Source organism: Mangifera indica, chromosome 11, assembly GCF_011075055.1.
Source record: "Mangifera indica cultivar Alphonso chromosome 11, CATAS_Mindica_2.1, whole genome shotgun sequence".
NCBI classification, from domain to species: Eukaryota; Viridiplantae; Streptophyta; class Magnoliopsida; order Sapindales; family Anacardiaceae; genus Mangifera; species Mangifera indica.
Window position 1 is genome coordinate 1,712,997 of NC_058147.1, and position 20,306 is coordinate 1,733,302.

A 20,306-nucleotide genomic window follows, 5' to 3' on the forward strand; every position below is an offset into this window, starting at 1 on the left:
ATATAAATATTAAATTACCAATATACCTCATAAGTTTTAAAATTTATCATTAAGACTATAAAAATAACCAATTTTAAAAAATATTATATTTTGGAAAGCTCTATTAGTAATGTTAATATCATTTTTGAAACTATTGTGGTATTTTTAAATTTTGAAAACACCCCAACTTCTTTTCCAAAATTTTCTATTCTTGGCTTTTTCACTTTATAAAATTCATTAACAGAAGTGGTTAATAGATGATAGTTGATTTTTTTAAAACTTAATTGATGAGAATGTGTTGTTTTAACAAACCTCAGGTGGGAAATTGTCCTCAGGTCATGAATTCCTCATAAAGTTTGGAGCTGTTAAATAACTTAGATTTGGATTTCAACTAGATTGAAAACAAACAGGGCAAATTATTCCTGGGGCCCTTTATTTTTTTAAGGTTTTTTATTCCTCAAGCAATACATTTTTCTCTTCCAAACATATTTTTGTCTAATTATGCCACTAGAAATAAGTTAATATATATGATACATCTTTGATACATTCAAAATACTCTATTTGAGTTTTGAAATGACAAGGTATTAGGTATTTACTAATAACAAAGAGTTTAGGTAAGATTTTTGTCCCTTAAAAGGATAAATAGAAATGTGTTAATAATAATAATAATATATTATACACTATTAACAAATATAAATTCAGTTATAAATACTAATGTATTATCATATAATCAAATTATTTTAAATTAAATATAAAATAATATCTAATTATTAATATTAAATAATAATAATCTTGTATTAATAAAGAGTAGTTTCATACTAGGTTAGGAAAGTAAATTCATACTAGGATAAGGCTCCTCATTTATTAAAATTAAAAAAGAGAGAGAGAGAGAGAGAGAGTTATGACATATTAAAATAAAAAGACAAATAAAAAAAGAAAAGTTGGATTCAAATATCCTCATAAATCAGAGACAAGAGATAATAAGTTAAATTAAATTATTTAATTATCTTAAGAGATTAGAAATAAAAGATGTTAAATTTAGATTTAAGTTTTGACTTATCCTGATAGATGAAGTTATTCAGTTATCCTGAAAGATTGGAATAAAATGTTGAGACAATTATTTGGATGAATTGAAATCACTTATCATATAGAGATAAAGGACACACATGAGACTGTAGGATCCTGACAGAGTGAAGATAAAAGATATTAGATAGATGGAAATTCATTTATTTTAATATACAGATAGAAGATAAATAGGAGAGTCTAAAATCTTGATAGATGAAAGATAAATAATTTTAATAGAAAGATAAAAGACACATGAAAGTCTGAAATCCTGATAGATGAAATATAAATGATCTTACCCTGATAAATCGGAAATTAGTTATCTTGATAGATGGACAAAAGACACATATAAGACTAAAGACATGATAGATGAGAGTAGAGTCTGGAAACCTGATAAAGAGATATATGAAAGTCTGGAAACCTGATCCTTAGAGATAAGAAATTCTAGTTATCTTATAGACTAAAGATGAGAGAGATAGACGTTGAAGAAAGATGAAGAAACATGGTAGAATGAAGATGAGAAGGACAAATTGAAGATGACAGTATAGATATGAGGAAGAAGCATTGTTCCTGAACTTCCCTTCTTACATTTTATTATTAACTTTTTAGATCTTCCACTTAGAACAATTGTGATTTCTCAGGGCAATAAAATATCATTTTAAAAGAGAAAAAAAATCTAAAGTCAAGTTGCATGCCATGTGTAACAAATGTTTATATAAACTTACTGCATAATATATCCATATACGAGCGAGGAAGTGATGTACATGGCACAACAAAGCCCAGAAAAAGCCATGAGGCTTCGTGGCCTTGACACAACTTTGTATATATATATATATATATATATATAGGTTTTACTTCAGGTGGACACTTCAGTTTATTTACATACGATCTATATATAAAATAATATAAATATGTATATATATAAAAGCATGGCAGCCAGTAGCTTAGATGTCTTGTTTTCAGAGAGTCCAGTTTCAAACTTTCACGTGCACCATGGAGTCTGAAACACATCCCATCCTGCTCCATCCAGCAGGTGGCCAGCAGGTGGCCCTGGCTCTCCAAGCATAGGATAATCAATGGACATCGCCGCTTCTGCCCATATGGATTCATCAAACACTGGCAAGTTCACGTTCAAATTCTCCCAGAATCCATCCATTCCCTGCTCATTCTGCCCAACTTTATAATCATTTTCTGCCAAATTCGAATGAGACTCGACGCTCATCATCGAGTTGTTGTTGTTGTTGTACACCTGTGTTGCATCGTTCATTGTGGGAATTGGGGTACTTGGTGAGCGGTTGATGCCTGAACCATGAATGACTTGAGGTGGGTTTGGCATTTGGGGAACTTGGGAAGTGGCAGGAGCCGTTGGATATTGAGAATTGACGCTCAACTCTGGCAGATTGAGCTTGGCATCTGGGCCATAAAGCTTGCGAGCAGCAGCATCATAAGCCACGGCAGCTTCATGCGACGTGTCAAATGTGCCGAGCCAAAGACGAGCACCCCGATTGGGCTCACGAATTTCAGCCACCCATTTGCCCCAAGTTCTCTGACGAACACCTTTATAAGTGCATAGAGCATTCTCTGGACCTCCCTTCCCTCTCATGCATCCTTTCCTTGAACTCGCCTGTGCAGGCTTTTTGAGCTGCTTTTTCTCTGCAAAACTATCATCCATTAGTGCTTTTGACATTATTACAACAGAGGACTCTGAAAACTAGGAAGGTTTGGTGATGATTAGTACATCGCCTCCAAGAGGTGGGCGGTATTTATACATGAAACAGGGGAGATAACAGCTTGAATGCAGTAATAGGGCACACAGGAATGCATTCGAAACGTGTCCTTACATTGTGGGTTTGAGCTGCTACCTGTCATGAAAAACCAGTTCAATCGTGTCAGCAACAGGACTCATTTGAATATACACTTGGCTTGCATGGTTGTCCTTACAGAAGCTCAGGTGGCAAACACAGAAGATAAAAATGGAAGCTCTGCTTTCCTTCTACTTATCTGAAAATAGGAACATTGGGACAAACGGTTGGGGATAGGAACATGAAGATGCAGGCGTCTCTAAAACCAGCACAGAACAATTAGCAAGCCTGCTTTGATACGGGCGTCTTCCCAAACTTAAAATATGGCATGTGATTCATGCACTTACTGGAACCATTTCCAACACTTCCAACAATGATCCTCTTGCTGTGAATCTTCCTGAGTTACTATGCTTATTATTTTCCAACTCCAAATTTAGAAGATTTCATTATCTTCTACCATATTTATAAAAATAAAAATGGCAAATGCCCATTAACAATTATGGGGGGACTCTAGCCACATTTGACTCGAATGAACCAAACTTGAACTTGTTTGCCTTATTAATGATATCATTCACCAATACTATTTAACCATTTGATAGCAATGTTCACTCCATTAGCAATTCTTTTTTCAACAACATTATTTACCAATTCAGACAAACTCAAGTTTGAACTAAACATTATCAGGCCAATTGTTGTTTAGGTTTGACTTGAATCACTTAATCAAAAGTAGTAAGTAAACAATCCCAACCATTAGTATCTTGATTCACAATAGAACAATCTAATGAGAAAATAGTGTAGAAATTTTAATAATCTAACTGAGAATGTAATGAATTCCTTGTGTTTCCCTAGCAATAATCTTTTTAGACTTCTAAGATAACAACAAAAATATAAATAATCAGAAAATTGTCTGAAATCAATGGAAGAATTCATAGAATGGTTGCCAGAACCTCACCGCTTTCACTGCCAGTTCACCCAGGTTGAACGTGCCAGGGCTTCCAACTTTATTTAAACAGGGAAATTTTCTTTCAATTCAAGAAATATTTATAAATATTTTAAGCATTTGAAGAAAAAGCAAAACATCATGCTCAACACCTTTCACTGTAAAATCTAAAAGGTTTCCAAATATTTTCGGAAATCAGACTCAAACCTATCTACTGTTAATCCATCTCTTGTCATCTGCTCACACACCCAAATCTAGAGCGGTAGGCAAGGCAACCATAATGCAAAAAATTCTATTAGATTCAAATCAGTTTTCAAGTGTCCAGTAATATGAAAATTACAAGACATTTGCAAGCATGATTTAAAACACCTTAATTTTATGTACACTTTCTGAATTCTAATAGAAGGTCAAAACTTTGACACCGATGAGTCCCAGTTTGCACTCTAAAACTTTAGAGTGGTAACAAGCTTAATATGGATTGAAGTGCTCGTGCACTCTAGGTAAAGCATTGATAAGATTCACAAGGAAACTTCAACAGACCACAGCAAGTTAAAAACTTTTACTACACCAATACTCTCATGGAGACATATAGTTCCTATGCTTCATTGGAATCTCAGCATTTTCTTAAGGCAGCCCTAATCTCCTTCAACATCTCATCTATCCTGATGCCTTTCCTGCAAAAAGAATAAATACAAAACCAACACTGTAAAACTGGTGACTGATACAGCACACATGCATTTTATTTTCAATAGCTACATCATCTGGAGTTAGGCATAAATTTGCTAGATTATTGTCAATACATACTCCTAAAAGGGAATATAAGTTCAATTTGAATAACTTCCTTTTGAAGCAAAACCAAACAACCGCAACACCAAAAATAAACTTACAGGACACTAACACCAACAACAGCAAGGGGGCGTGGATAGTCTTCAATAGCTTTTTCCCTTTTATCTTTGTTTGCTGTACCAGAAGAAAATATATTTTCTTTGCTACTTTCAGTTGACAATGATTGTACCGCATCCTCAGAGCTTGTTTCTGGTTCAGAAGTTACCTTATCACTTCCAATTTTCAGAATTTCATCAGTCAAAGATGAAAGACTATCTTTCACCTGAAACAGCAATCAATAATCTCTTATCATCATATATATAAGAAACAAGATTGATAAGATCAGGAAATTCATATAAACTCAACAACACTACTAAGGATCAAAAAAATTGAAAGAGAAACCCAGAGCCACATACCTCAGGGAGGTCAATCTTGTTGAGCACCACGATATATGGACGTTCTAGGTAATCAGGATTGTACATCCGTAATTCCTACATAAATAACAAATTCAATATTTTGAGAACAGCAGAAAATTTGAAATAATCAGGATTGAAGATGGACCAAACAATTCCATGATGATCTATATGATGCAGCACAGTATTTCCAACTGTTAGGAAACACTTAAATTCACAGCAGATACACCAAGAATTGCCTGGTCAACAATAGCATAAAACTGTCTCATATGCAATTAATTACAAATTTCCAAGGAAATTTTGCGGACATGTAAAATAGTTGTAAACCTATGAGATATTGATATCAGGCACCCTAGCTCAAAAGGCAAATCATTAAGAACAACAGCTTTTGTAGGTAAGTAAATAAGGCCAAGGGTCTTTACTAAAGGTGGGGACCCACTTTGTAAACTAAATCCCTCAACAAAAGTTGATTGCTTGGTGTCAAATGACATTTCTTAATGAAACGATGTCTAACTACGCGAAGATATAAAGACATCAAAATATAAACTTGGACTCGATCAGCCACTGTATTTCTAATACATGACACTAATTCAATCAATTCAACCCTATATGTTCAATAGGAAAATAGAATCCATAAAATAAAACATTGAGAAAATAAATAGATGTAAGGAAAAAATCATGTGATTTAAGGAAATTACTTCTTTGACAGTTCTGTAGTCATCCACAGGGTTCTCAGCAGCTGCATCAACAACGTGGACCAATAGGCGAGTTCTCCTCAGGTGCCTCAAAAAATTCCGACCAAGACCCTGAAGGAGAAGGATGACAAGGTTTCACTTATTGTAACTAAGAGTTTCAGAATGAACAATCAAATGAGATTAAATTAGATAATACCTTTCCCAGATGAGCACCTTCTATGAGACCAGGCAAATCTGCTAATGTTGCTTCAGATGAAAATCTCCCTGCACCTAAAGTAGGGTCACCATCAAGGCGCCCGAGGTTTGGCATCAATGTTGTAAAAGGATAGTTGGCAATATCAGGTTTTGCATCTGTTATAGCTGCCAAGAGTGTGGATTTTCCAGCGTTTGGAAGTCCCTGCAAAAGCAAGTAAATTTAGTCCCTAAAAATCATAATTTACCTTTCACCACTATTTTTATCAATGAAAAATTATACAAAAAGCTACCCAGTTCTCCTACACGTCTCAAGTTATTTCTTTATTCTTCCAATTAAAAAAATTGACTGAGATTATCGAACACAGGGAAAAAAAAAAAGCTAGAGGACCAAGCTCTTGAGCTCAATCCAAGGCAGTAATCTAAACCACTCAAACAGTAAGCTTCTATATGATCCATTTACCATAAGTATAGAGTCAAAAATAGTCACTAGGTTACACTGTTCTTCTTATCAAGTATGTAGACACAAAACAATATGGTCGTTACTCTGCAGCCCAAGGCTGCTGACTAATTGAGAGTGTAACTGTGAGCAAATGTCTCAGACTCAACCTAAAAGGTACAGACCAAATCATGATGAAATATAAAGTATAAATGTTTGTTGCTTCAGAATTGAATATGAGCAACCATCTCCACTTTCACCCCAGAAAATTTCACAGCCAAATACTTAACAATAGATATAGATTCTCTCTATGCATAATGTAAAGCTTGTTTAGAAGAATATAAAGGAGTACTTACCACTAAACCAACATCAGCAACAACCCGTAAAATCAACTCCAAACTAACCTCCTCCCCAGGCCGACCATGAATTAAAACCTGAAATAGATATAAAAAATATATATTTACTATTTCTTTTAGTACCAGAAAAATGTAAGTATTGACTAACCACACATTATATTTTTAATGCATCTACCAATATTGAAGTGTTAGATTTCTTTTCGAGTTAGTCCTTCAATAAAAGCAGATCTACAGAGGAGGGCCCCCATTGATGTGAAACATATGCAATGGTAAAGGAAACTGCATGATTTATTGACTGTAAATATTGAAAAGTTTGCATACTCAAACGAGGCATATGTAGATGAATAAAAGATAGGCTGATTAATGTATCATTTCCCTAGCTAGGAAAGATTTGATGTATTTAGTATAGATTTGTGCTTGCAACTGAAAATAAAAATAAAAATGAAATTGAGAATTTACGCTACTAAAAGGAGTTTCATCCTAATATAGAATCAAACTACTAAACAAAGAAAATATGAGCACCAACTCTACCTTATCACTATCATCTCTCAACACGTTTGTGGTTAAAGCCATCATCTTTTTCCTTCTATGCTCTGGCATCTCTAACAAGCTAATCTGAAACAAATCAACAAAATCAAAACAAAACTAGATATCAGATTGAATATGTGAGTCAAACTGTGTGTTAAAGAAAGGATATTTTAAACAAAACAAGGGCTCCAATCTAATGAATTATCTCATGCATATTCTAGAAATCTTTCAAACCATATCAATTTTATGGAAGAATATCTACTTAAACATTTTATAAATTTTGAATAAAAGTCTTACCCCTCCTTGTCCGCCCCTCGCAACAAGTACTTCATCACCTGGATGTGCTAGATCAGCCAACAACTTCCCTCGCTTATGCTTTACAACTGTACCTGTCACAACAATACATACAATACAATGAGAGTACATATGGAATCATCCATAACATTCTTATCATTTACTTCCCTGCAGACAAGTTATGAGATATTATCCGGAAAGGCAACTACAATATATAACAATGAGTGAAACGCACAAACCTATAGGCACAGGAATTCGCAATGCTGGGGCAGCAAGTCCATCGTGTAATTGGGAATATAAAACACCCATGGAAGAAACATTTCCGCCACGTTTTGCATTGTAGCGGCTTTTCTTATGAAACTCCAACAATGTGTCTTTTCCCTCATCAGCATAAATGATTACATCCGCTCCAGGTCCACCCATAGGAAGGATAAGTGACCCATCAAAATCTCTCTTATATGAGCTTTTCTTTCTTGTTTTTCCCTTGGCCTGGTTTCCTTGTGATTTTTCCGCAGTATGGTTGGGCAAACTAAGGATCGCACCGTGTCCCCCATCTCCTGAACGAACGGTGATGAATACCTGATCAAAATACTTGTGTGGTTCCCTAATGAATGTAGCGGGACTTCTCGAAGAAGATTCTTTGGTGCTAGTGAGCCGGCAGTTGACTGTATAATATCTCAAGTTCTCAGAATTGACTCTCTGTCGACTAAACCTATAAATAAGGCATGAAGTGAAAACGCCTTAAAAATTACAACAATAAACCCAAACTCGAGAAAAATTTTATTTGTTTCATCGAAATTTCCAATTTAATCGTTTGAAAAGAGAAAAGAGTGAAGTGAAATTTTGCGAGGAACAATTGAAGACAATACCTTCTAGGAATAAAACGATGGAAGAATGTTTTTTCATTATAACAGTGTAGACATAGATACGAAGATGAGGGTAAAGTAGCCATTGAGAGCATTATCTTCTCCTGCGCTAAAACGAGACAGAGGGAGACACAAAGAGATACTCGTTTAGGCGGGACTGTTAGATATTTCAGGCCCGAGTCCATAAATAGCCTTTTTAATGCCAAGCTCGCCCAGATATTTCAGGTCCGAATGCATATGATTTAGAAGCTATGACGTTTCTAAGCCCAAAATCCTGCAGGCTTTAAAGCTCAAAATTTGTGATGACCCATATAGCATGAACTTACTCAACGGGTGGATTTGAAGCTCGGCTAGAAGCCAAGACAGTTAACTAGAATCAAGCTCGGATTGATATTGACCGGTTAGTAGACAGTGGTACTGGAGAAGAAGACAAGTGATTGAAGAAGAAATAGAATTACAAGAAAAGAAAAAGAAAATTTGCCTGAGAGATGAGTTTGGATGTCACAATATCAATGAGCCCATTAACTTCAAATGAATTGAACATATGGGTCAGTATTCATGTTGCACTTTCAGCCTTCACGGTTCATGAATTAATCTTAGTAGTAAGCCTTTTATTGTAATAAAGGTGGATTGTAGCCAACTTGGCTCAAACTCAGCTCAATAATCAATTTGAACTTGACGAACCTGAATCAAAGGAAATCAATTTGTTGAGCTCAAGATAAATGCCGATGTCAAAGTTCGTCACACCAATAACTCTTTTTTTGTTTTATGTTCTTCCCTGACTCTTTTTCTTTTCAAATGTTACTGTTTATCCACTTGCATTGACCATTCTTTTCTGATATTATAGTACTTGTATTAGCTATTATAGATTCAAACTGAGTTTAAACTGACACTCACTTTGGTTTAACTCAATTAAAATCCACCCCTAGATATCAAATTTTGAGGTAGTTCATCCCCCTACAATGACTAGATGATTGCTTCGGTTGGATAGGCCTCGAATCCACGGCGATACTATTTGAAGTTCAAATATCACCATTTCATCAATTGCACACTACTACATAAGTATTATATGTGAATATATTTAACAACCACCCAGTCACTTTCTGTGCCCCGAGAAAATGTTACAGACAATTTTCTTTATTATTTTAGTGGAACTGAAGTCAGATACATAATCTTTAACTTTGAACGTGGGTTCTGTCAAAGCAAGAACTGACATTAAATTACAAATTAATCTGAATTCCTAACGAGGAAACCAAGCGAAAATATACAAGCCACACCTTTGATCGACCAAAGCACTAAAACAACCAATCTGCTGCAGAGTTAAACAAACTCTACTTTCCTTCTGGCCAATCATGAGAAGAAGCATACCTCCACAGGCCGCAGCAACAAACAAGGACATGAGATAGCCAGCCCCACAATTTTCCAATTAGGCACAAATGATACTGTCTATCCATGACCATATTTTACAACAAAAGCAAATCTGCAACAGGACAAGAACCTTCATCGTACCTAGCCAGCAAAGCTCATGTACTTCAACCATTCAGCTTTTGAGAAAGTCCTTCAGAGAGAAAGGAGGAAACCCATCCTGCAAAATCAGAAATCAAGAGACTAAAGCATTCACTTGATGCTACATCAACTTTATGTCATAACACTGCTAACTCAATCGAGATAAAATGTCCACAGCAGGCTTTCATTCTACAAAGATATTATCTTTACTTAACATTCTTTCCAGATGAGCTTATGTGTGGCATCAACCACGAGGAATACACAGAGAGAGATAAAATACAAAGGAACTGATTGTCCAAGACAACTGAAGAGAAAACCTGTAAAGAAACTACTAAAAATGAACAAGATACCAGCAAAAATGAGCTGATATAAGCAGTCTACAAACATTTTAATACCTTGCCAAGCTCTTGACTTAAACACTGTCTGACTGCTGTTGTCTGTTGTATGAGTCTCTCCATTGCTGCATAGCTTTGACGGTTTGCTTGTGCTGACATTACACAGAAGTTAAAAGGAAAGAGTATATTAAATTATTGATATAATATACCTAAACAATAATTTGAGGAATGTGACACCTTAGCAAGATTAATAGGTACTTGTACGGTCAAAGACTACAAATAACATTTTTTATGTAAGAAGATACTCATATGCAACATTTCTATGCAATGTAGATAAATATCCGAAATGCAGAAGAAGAATAACTCAGGAAACAAACCAAGAATTGCCTGGTTCAAACTATCTGCAACATGCTGCCGATATTCCAAACTAAGCAAATGAAACATTGGGGATTTCTCTGGTTCTTCATAAGCAAGCAGAGCCAAAAAATCCTAGAGGAAAAAGTAATCTGTTTTCATTTCCCAATAAAAAGAAAAGCAAGAAAAGGAAAACAAATTCAATAAACATCTATCAGAAAATTTGCATCAAGAAGATGCATACTTCCAGCTTTTCAACATATTTTTGAACCTCCCCAAAAGGGGTCAACTTGGTTTGTGCAAATTCCAAAGCTTCTGTGCTGCCACAGGCATTAAAGGAAAATTAGAATGGGAACTGTCTGACTTAAAAAAATAACTTCTCCAAATATCATTGTAATTTACTCACCACTTCCTAGAACAGACAAGCTCAACAAAATGTAGGCTGAGAAGATCAAAATGCAAGTCCTTATTTTTCTCCAGTAAGTCGTCTGCCAGTTCTTCTGTCAATTCAACAGCCTTGAGTGCATTTCCCTCTAATGCAAAGTGAAGAATACCTGGGAGTAAATAATGCAATTAGCCAACGGAAACCATCAAGTAATCAACTGAATCTATGAAGAACTGTTATGAGAACTCAGAGTAGCATCATAACATACAAAGAAAACTACAAGCAATATATATCCATCTCACTGCATAATAGCAAATGAGAAAAAGACAATAACATATCGATCAATAAATATTAATATACTGATGCAGTGGATAAACCCATTCTTGTTTGTTCTACATTCTCTGCCCTTTAAGTTATGTCCTACCAAAATAGATTAGCATATATTGCTACTTAATTGGACTAGTAAAATTCAGCAGTCTGTTAAACTAAAGTACCCTGAGCATATGCAGCCTATTAGTGAACTAAACAATGCATGAGACATATTTCAGAGTAAATGGCCAAGATGCTAATATGCATGTACCACACCAACACACAACTTTACCCACTTTAACATCTATTAATCCTATCATCCTTAAGAGAATTTATAATTTTAGGAATTCACCCATGCATTTAATATATATACAATTCAAATGGCACTGAATATGAGAGAAGCATAAATTTCACCTACGTTTCCTTGTCTCCATGTCCTCAAGACAATCAGCAGGCAGCTTCATCCCAGTACAGGAAATGAATGAATCCACAGTTTCTTTATAGCAATTATGGACAAGATAAGACAGGACAATGTTGTGGATGTCATTGTCATTGATGGCCTGTAAGAGACAAAGGAAGACAAAGCTCAGATGTTAAAAAGAAATAAGCACGCTGCAATACAGAGTGCATATACTAGCATTTTTTTTGTGCCATTCTGGTGATTCGTCATTACTCATGGTGATAAACAAATATACCAAAGATGCAAAACTATATTTCTAGAGTTGAAAATGAGATCTTTGGGGAAGCTTAAGTCAGTGATAGAACCAAAAATGCTGTAAAAGTTCCCAAAAACATTTAGGTTGAGTTTCAATTTTCACAGAAGATGAAGTCTATAGTATAATGACTTGGCCACTGCCCAACAATCCTAAAACTTTTAACTCAATTTTATGAAAATCGTTCTTTTTCATTGATTTAGGAGCATACTTAGTCTCATTTAAATACAACAATAGCTAACCTACAGGCCTCTCCCCGCTTTCTCGCCCTGGAAGTACTCACCTAATGTATATCATAAACACTACCTTCAGAATATAATTTAACCAAATCATGTTAAAATCAAACTCATTTAGTTTCCAAAGCTGATATGCTTTATATAATTAACATAAAAACAACAGGTGCCTAGAATCACAATTAAAAAAAGTAACCAGAACTAACTCAACCGCACTATCTCAACAAGTAATGTTATGTACACTCATAATGAGTAATTATTTGGGTAGCAACGATTGTGTCACAATGTTATTAGTTGATTTTAAATTTAGAATAAAGTAGCACCATAAATGGATGACAAAAACGGTACTTATTGTAAATGCAAATAGCATTACTCCACTTCCACGATTACTAGGTTCTACTTTCATGAAGAATGATACATAAACCGTATTAGAAGCAAAATCATAAACCCAGAACTAGGGTTTCAATCATTAGCAAAAACAAAACCCACATATTTAACATCAATAAAATCGAACAACTGTAACTAGCACGTGTACAAGTATATACAAAATGTAACATAACACAATCATTAATCCTCGCAATTTCATTTCTTGCAGTAAAACAGAACCCAGATATAAGATTAAAAACGTACAATATTTTCGTAGTGACGAGGATCGACGTCCATGATCTAGCGGACAATCTAACGAATGTCGGTAGGTCCGAAAATATAATCGATTGATTAGTTGTGTGGGCGTGGCTGCGGTGAGTCGTGAACGGATTAACTCAATAGCTTTAAACGAGAAGAGGATCGAGAATAATGGAGGTTTGGATATATTGCGCGCAGGTAGCAGAATGGGACAGGCAGAAATCCGATCGCCAACAGCTAACGTCTCCGTTGCGCTTCCACACGTGCCTTCCGCTTTCCTTCCTTGCTGTCCATATATGCGTATTATTGATGATGATGCTGATGATAATCGAGGAACACTTTTTGGATTTGATCATGTAATCGCAAATAGGCTAAAAGTTTGTGCCCCACCCAAGTTTTACGTAATCTCAAAAACACACTTGTAACATCTTTAGATTAACTTTTGCCAAAATTTTCAGTTATAAGTAATAATAAAATTTTATCTATTATATTACAAAATATATAAAATGATATCATTTTTCCTCTAAAGTTTTAAAAATTGATATTTTACCCAATATTGAAATTTTTAAAAAATGACATTTTACCCCCATCAACTCATAGGTTTTGTTCTTTTTGGTGATAGCGATAGTGACTACAATGATTCTCCTCCTTTCTCTCTCTGTTACCACTGACACTATCTCATAACAAATGAATAAGCACTAGTGTGACAAATCAAAAATAAAAAAGTTATCGTTATATTTTTCTCCTTTCTCCTTTAGATTTACCATGTTTTTTGTCGAATTAACTCCAAACGAAGCATCTGTCGTGTGATTCATCTTTGTCTAAAGTTGAATTAATGGAAAATGAAGTTATTGCTTGAGAAGTTGAGGTTTCATTAACCGATGCTAGAGAAGTCAAATTCTTTCTCTTTGATTCATCAGATCAATGTCTCTTCCTTTATCATGAGATATCATTGACAATGGCAAAGAAAGAAAGCAGGAGAATGGTGGTAGCCGTAATTGCCATTGTTATCATTGTCACTGGAAAGAAGAGAATCTAAGGATTGTAAGGGTGAAATGTTATTTTTTTAAAATTAAAAGGTTGAGTTGAAATGCATATTTCAAAATCTACTAGGGATACAAAAAATTATATTTTTTAAATAAATAATAAAATAATAAATTTACTCTTATTTATAATTAAAATTTTAATAAAAATTAATTTATTAATAAATATTTAATTTTTTAAATTATCACAAACATAATTTTAAGATTCGATTAAAATTTTGATAAGAAGTACTCATTTGGCCTTGTAAATAGAAAATTAATATTTACCTATTTATCTATTTTTTAATAGAAACGCGGCCCAATAAATGAAATACGGCCTGACGATTAATTGTCATTACTGACGTACAAAGCAATACATCTACCAAATTTTATGACTTCTACATGTATCACCTGTCATGCATATGATTTGGATTCAAAGCAAGCCATTCCAGCTTGAATTTTAAACTGAAATCAAATCAATTGGGTTCCAATGAAGTATCAAACTCTTTTCATAAAATAAATTAAATTCAAATTAATATAAATATTTAAATTTGAGTCGATTCATATCAAATTCATCAAAACGGCGAGACCCTTTCTTCATAAAGAACAAACCAAAGTTGCATGGAAAAGTATGACTGTCTGGTCTTTTCGAGAACATGGGAACAGTGCTATGCGGGCTGGAACATTCGCAGTCACAGCCCATCCTCCGCGACCTAACTTGTCTGGACACTGGCATTTATACCCAATTGATCCAATCTCCCAATCAAAAGCCCCCAAATCACCCTCCCCCTCTGTCTAATTGCAACCAATGAATTATCTACCTTCTCTTCTTCTTCTTCTTCTTCTTTTGTCCTCCATCTCTCTCCATTCTTGTTCGCACATCAACCAGCTCTTCGAAGCTTGGTGTCAGCACCATGGCAAAACTTATTCATCACACCAAGAAAAGCAGCGCAGGCTCGAAGTCTTTCAAGACAACTATTATTTTATCAAACAACACAACGACATGGCTAATTCGTCTTTTACACTTTCTCTTAATGCCTTTGCTGATCTTGCTCACCACGAGTTCCAACTATCTCGTTTAGGTCTCTCTGCTTCCGCAGTTAAACTCGACCGGAGAAACGTTCGAGAACCTGATTCCTTAGATGAGGAGATTCCTGCTTCGGTAGATTGGAGAAAGAAAGGAGCAGTAACACAAGTTGAAGATCAAGGCAGATGTGGTATGCTAATCTTCACTATAGATTCTAGATAATCTTATGAGGTGGGGGCTAATATGTCAGCTTGTTTAATTTACTGAAACCCTAAGATCTGATTCTATTTTCGTTTGGATGTTTGAACTGTTCTTTCTTCGTTAGTGATCAGTTGAAGACCATTTCGGATTTGCTATCTCTAATCTGAAAATTGCAGATTATATTATACGTTTCCATACACTTGAGGAATATATATATTTTTCTTCGTATTGCCTAGGTGCTTGTTGGGCATTTGCTGCAACTGGAGCTGTAGAAGGGATAAATAAGATTGTGACTAGCTCTCTTGTCAGCCTCTCTGAACAAGAGTTGATTGATTGTGATACAACTTATAATGATGGATGTGGGGGTGGACTCATGGACTATGCATATCAGTTTATCATAGATAACCATGGAATTGACACTGAGGATGACTACCCGTTTCAAGGCCAGGGAGGGAAATGCAAGAAGCAGAAGGTAATAGTTCAATCTTCTCCCGCACCTGTATCTATCAGAATATTCTTCTCTTTAGCCTGATTCTCTTCTCCTTTGCTTTTTTTTTTCTAGTCATTACTTAGATTATGTTGCATATATAATGCTTGGATGTTTCTTCGATAAGGTATTTTCATGTTCTTCGATTCATTTATGTGGCAGTTGAAAAGGCATGTTGTGACGATTGATGGTTACAAAGACATCCCGGCAAATAACGAGAAACTGCTACTGCAAGCCGTTGCAACTCAGCCTGTGAGTGTAGGCATATGTGGTAGTGAGAGAGCATTCCAGTTCTACTCCAAGGTCGGTCCCAATGTTCAGTCTTATTGATATTAGATTTCCGTTAATCAGCCTTCAATATGATTAATTATAAGTGTTTCGACTGCTTCTGTGGTAGGGGATTTTCACTGGGCCATGTTCGACTTCTCTGGATCATGCTGTATTAATAGTAGGATATGGCTCAGAAAATGGTGTGGATTATTGGATTGTAAAGAATTCCTGGGGTACAAATTGGGGAATGAACGGTTATATTCACATGCTACGCAACTCTGGCAACTCTCAAGGTCTTTGTGGTATCAACATGCTAGCTTCATACCCGACTAAGACCAGCCCAAATCCACCACCCCCACCTTCTCCAGGCCCTACTATGTGTGATCTTTTTACTTACTGTTCCCAAGGAGAAACTTGCTGTTGTACGTGGAGATTGCTAGGAATATGCCTCAAGTGGAAATGTTGCGACTTGGATTCTGGTGTCTGTTGTAAGGACCATAATCTATGTTGCCCATCTAATTATCCCATATGTGATACGGAAAGGAAGAAATGCTATAAGGTCAGTATAGAATTCTATTCTTTCGGCTCTTTCCATTCTTTACGTTTTGAATGGAGAAAATAGTCTTCTAAGTAGCATTTTCATAAGTTCAGAATTTTGTTTCATAGAACAAAAAGCTCTCTAAGTACAAAGCAGAAGTTATGTATTCCAGAGACCCTTGTTATTTAACTTTGACGCTTATAGAATTTGATATCTATATCCAAAGCTTTGTACTTGAAAATTTTATTTAGTCTGCTTACCTGTTTTGCTGCTCTGGTCTCATAAACAGCAATCTTATGTCTGCAGAGTGCTGGGAATGTCACTGGAGCAACATTTGAGACAAGAGATGCTTCCAGGAAGTTTGGCGGTTGGAACACCTTGATCGACGCATTGTTTTTGTAAAGTCCCTTCAACGCTGATTGGTGAATAATTTTATATACTGTTGTCTGTAGTAGTATGCCCTGTTCTATCCCTGATCAAACATGAGAACCGTAGATAGCTTAAAATTGATATTTTTGTTCAATTACACACCCATTTTGTTTGATTATTGGGCTGGTAAGCTGGTCTTGGGTGTGAAATTTTCATAGGATGATACTATTAATTTCTCTGCAAAAGGGTGAACTCAGGAGAACCAGTACAAAAATAGAATTTGCTGTAATGTCATTTTTTCCTAAGGCATGTAAGTATCTTTTGGCCCATATCTAACGGTTGCACTCCACGTACCGGCGTAAGCACAGATATCTTTTTCTCTGACCTAATATTGAACACATGGGTCACTAGGGAAAGATATTTGATGCACATTAAAATGTACAGCATTGTTAAGAAGTTTTAATTAGCCAATTCAAATTAAGCAATTTTGACAATGTATTACTTAAGCAAACGTGTGTTGTGCTAGCCTGCAAACAATTGATTTGGACCTCTAACTGATTTTTCATCAGTCCTTTTTACAGGCTACATATCATGTAAAGAAAAATCAAACTTAAAAGTGGGTAAAGAAAGAAGAATCCACCATGCTTGCTACAACAGAAAGAAAGCACACATTTCCAGGAAAGGAACCCTTCCCCATAAAATTTCCATCAATAAATTAGTTTACTATAATCATGAACACAAACTAAGAATTGGCTTGGCACCTCATAGCTCAGCCATCATGACAAGATTGCACAAAATATTCATATGGTTCATGTATCATTATACACAAACGGTACTTTCTGTGCATATTCAAGGCAACAGAGCAGCAAGACAAGAGTAAGCAAGTAAATACCTATCAGCTTGAAGAAGGAAACACATCTTTAACAGCTGAAGCAGCAGTCAAGTAATTAAGGGTGTTCCTTAAAGTTTCCTTCTCTCTCTTAAGCCTGGCCGCTGTATCTTCCAATTCAAGCAAGGCTTGCTGCTCTCTAGGCGCAACTTCAAAAGTGCTTCCAACAAAAAACGAAAACGGCGTCGGAAATATATTCCTCCGCAGATCCACAACCTCTTTTTCAGCCTTGCCGTTCAATCGATTCGACAAGCGAATCACATCCTTCATATAACCCTCCACATCATTGGCCAACGCGTCCACGTCCTCCTCACCAGACGGTCTGTCCTCCAGCCACGTCACCCCCGCAACAAGATACGGCTTTGTACGGACAATACTCCTAACACGAAATCTTTCCTGCCCTTTGCAAATGAGAAAGAACCGATCGTCAACGAGTTGTTCGTGTTTGACGATTTCGCCAACACAGCCAACCTCGGCGGTTCCCGAAACGGCGTCGGAGAAGATGACACCGAAGCGTAGGTCGGTTTGGAGGAGAGTATGCATCATAATGCGGTAACAAAACTCGAAGATCTGAAGAGGGAGAATGGCTCCAGGTAAGAGGACAAGTGGAAGCGGGAAAAGCGGGAGCTCAACAACGTCGTCAGATTTTGGTGGGTTGGTGGGGTGATGCTTTTCAGGGAAAGAAGAAGCTGAGCAACGTAGAAAATTGGGTCTTCTAACGAAGCGAAAAAGAGTTAAAGAAGAATCAGAGAAAAAACTGAAAGATTTAGGGTTTAATGTGGAGTTAGGGTTTAAAGAACGTTGGTGGTGAGAGTGAGCTGGGAAAGAGGAAGTTGGAGAAGGTATAAGTTGAGATAGGGCCATTTCACTGTAATTTGGTGTTTTCAGGTATTCGTGGTTTCATTGCCTGCAAAATCAAAACAGAGAAATATGTAATAATATTACAAGTGAAAATCTGGTAAAACTGGAGATTGATTTGCTTGGTTTTATTGAGAAATGGGGTGGTTCATAAGAAGAGTTGCAAAGGAACCGGGGTGGGTTCCATTTGTGCTGTAAGTGGCCAAAATTTATAATTTTATTGTCTTATTAATAATATATCAATATTCAACATATTAATGATATATTAATATTAAAATTTTAATTTATTTAATATAATAATTATGTCTTAATTAATATATATATAAAGTTTTCTCTATTTAATATAATCAGTTTTATTTTAAATATATAAATAGATTTTCTCGAAAAAATTATTTGTCAATATTATTATGATGGTTGTAAATCGTAATGCATTATCAAGAGGTACGGCTGAAGACAGACTACTAAACAAAGAAAGTTAATGCACTCGACGAGGCCCATGTTCAATAGAGAGCTACCATGACGACTTGGGCTTTAGATTATTTATAGGAGAGCATGGGCTTTACCAATTCAAGAACTGAAGATTTAGGAACAATAAAATTCATTGAAAACTAGTCTGATGTTCGATCTAGGTTTTAAATTTGAATTCAAATGAAATAAATAGAGTTTGAATTAAGAAGTAGACTCATTTTTATAGACGAGTTGATAATTTTATTTAAATATTAAGTTTGAATTAGTTCAGATTAAATTAAAAATAAATTATTTTAGAGTTAAAATCAAGCATCAGTTTGTAGAGTTAGACTCAAACTGAAATGACTCAATTTTAGAAGCGGACTCTGCTCAGTTTGACTAAATTTGAATTTATTTAGGTCAAAGCAAAGAAGCACAAAAATGCAAAGAAGAGAGAGTTTCGGTGTTTACGAAATATTTTAGGGGGCATTTAAAAATTTTATTAAATAATGATTAAACGGCATTATTTTGACAATTACTTAACATCACTCAAATCAAGTCACAAGTTAAATTCGAATCAAATCGAGCTATCACTCAGAGCATAAGCCAAACCTAATCCAACTTTTTTTAACTCGAGTTTGATTCAATTTCAGAAACAAAACAAACTTCTCAACTCATTGAATTGAAGGTAAACGAGTCTAAGCCAACGTCTTACACATTGTAACGCCAAGTTTGGTTAATGATATTACGAAATTAATTGCAGTCGGTTGCCTGAGACTGGGATGTGAAAGCCATGCCAACCTTCGTGTTACCGAAAGAAAGCAGATTTCTGGAGAGGATTCTTGGCGCTGATAAGAAAGAGGAGCTGCAAATAGCTATTGCAAAGCATGCAACACCGCCATGATTGGTGGAGGAGTTAACATGCATGAGCCTCATCATCAAGCTCAATTTGGTTATGGATGTAATGTTTTCGAATTTCTTTCAGCTTTTTTCCTGTTGAAGTGGAGTGAGATCACTCTACTATATCATGTTTTTCTTTCTTTCCAATGTTCAGCTGAGAAAAGCTTTATTAATCTCTTTAACCCAAGCTCAGTTTTTTGGATATTTAGAATTGAGTTTTCTCAAGGTCACCAACCTACAAAGCTAAATATCCTTTAGGATTAGGTTTTAATTATTGTTTAACATTATTGAACGACTTGTAATTTCAGTTGGATCAGATTCAGATTGCTGCACAATCTTGAATGTACCGATTTTGAGTTTAAAAAATTTCAATTTGAGTTTAATTTAAGATCGATATCACTAATATTGTTATATCGAAACTCAATTTGTCAATAATTTTATATTCCTT

The 20,306-nt window shown here is 35.4% G+C and overlaps 5 protein-coding genes across 6 annotated transcripts; 1 reads left to right on the forward strand and 4 right to left on the reverse strand.

Moving 5' to 3' along the window:
• Positions 1 to 1,751: 1,751 nt before the first annotated feature.
• LOC123228894 (dehydration-responsive element-binding protein 2D-like) lies at positions 1,752 to 3,638 on the reverse strand. The gene is made up of 2 exons (XM_044654389.1): positions 2,904 to 3,638; positions 1,752 to 2,694 (listed from the first exon to the last, which is right to left on the reverse strand). Exons 1-2 carry the CDS (start codon positions 2,908 to 2,910, stop codon positions 2,024 to 2,026), a joined length of 678 nt encoding a protein of 225 aa, XP_044510324.1. The 5' UTR covers positions 2,911 to 3,638; the 3' UTR covers positions 1,752 to 2,023.
• Positions 3,639 to 4,061: 423 nt separating this feature from the next.
• LOC123228887 (probable GTP-binding protein OBGC2) lies at positions 4,062 to 8,591 on the reverse strand. The gene is made up of 10 exons (XM_044654379.1): positions 8,395 to 8,591; positions 7,765 to 8,237; positions 7,529 to 7,620; positions 7,235 to 7,318; positions 6,704 to 6,781; positions 5,913 to 6,113; positions 5,720 to 5,827; positions 5,025 to 5,099; positions 4,671 to 4,891; positions 4,062 to 4,457 (listed from the first exon to the last, which is right to left on the reverse strand). Exons 1-10 carry the CDS (start codon positions 8,574 to 8,576, stop codon positions 4,397 to 4,399), a joined length of 1,575 nt encoding a protein of 524 aa, XP_044510314.1. The 5' UTR covers positions 8,577 to 8,591; the 3' UTR covers positions 4,062 to 4,396.
• A 919-nt stretch (positions 8,592 to 9,510) lies between these two features.
• LOC123228893 (glucose-induced degradation protein 8 homolog) lies at positions 9,511 to 13,231 on the reverse strand. 2 transcript variants are annotated; one of them, XM_044654387.1, is made up of 7 exons: positions 12,857 to 13,224; positions 11,699 to 11,840; positions 10,993 to 11,140; positions 10,831 to 10,906; positions 10,610 to 10,721; positions 10,293 to 10,384; positions 9,511 to 9,976 (listed from the first exon to the last, which is right to left on the reverse strand). In XM_044654387.1, exons 1-7 carry the CDS (start codon positions 12,887 to 12,889, stop codon positions 9,932 to 9,934), a joined length of 648 nt encoding a protein of 215 aa, XP_044510322.1. In that variant the 5' UTR covers positions 12,890 to 13,224; the 3' UTR covers positions 9,511 to 9,931. The 2 variants fall into 2 exon arrangements, with proteins under 2 accessions (XP_044510322.1, XP_044510321.1); XM_044654386.1 differs by lacking the exon at positions 9,511 to 9,976 and adding an exon at positions 10,001 to 10,214 and having other exon boundaries at positions 12,857 to 13,231.
• A 1,284-nt stretch (positions 13,232 to 14,515) lies between these two features.
• On the forward strand, positions 14,516 to 17,095 carry LOC123228889 (zingipain-2-like). The gene is made up of 5 exons (XM_044654382.1): positions 14,516 to 15,089; positions 15,337 to 15,572; positions 15,750 to 15,890; positions 15,985 to 16,416; positions 16,702 to 17,095. The coding sequence occupies exons 1-5, from the start codon at positions 14,681 to 14,683 to the stop codon at positions 16,795 to 16,797; spliced, it is 1,314 nt and encodes a 437-aa protein (XP_044510317.1). The 5' UTR covers positions 14,516 to 14,680; the 3' UTR covers positions 16,798 to 17,095.
• LOC123228891 (lon protease-like) lies at positions 16,967 to 18,708 on the reverse strand. The gene is made up of 2 exons (XM_044654384.1): positions 17,657 to 18,708; positions 16,967 to 17,149 (listed from the first exon to the last, which is right to left on the reverse strand). The coding sequence occupies exon 1, from the start codon at positions 18,515 to 18,517 to the stop codon at positions 17,660 to 17,662; it is 858 nt and encodes a 285-aa protein (XP_044510319.1). The 5' UTR covers positions 18,518 to 18,708; the 3' UTR covers positions 16,967 to 17,149; positions 17,657 to 17,659.
• Between the last annotated feature and the right edge of the window lie 1,598 nt (positions 18,709 to 20,306).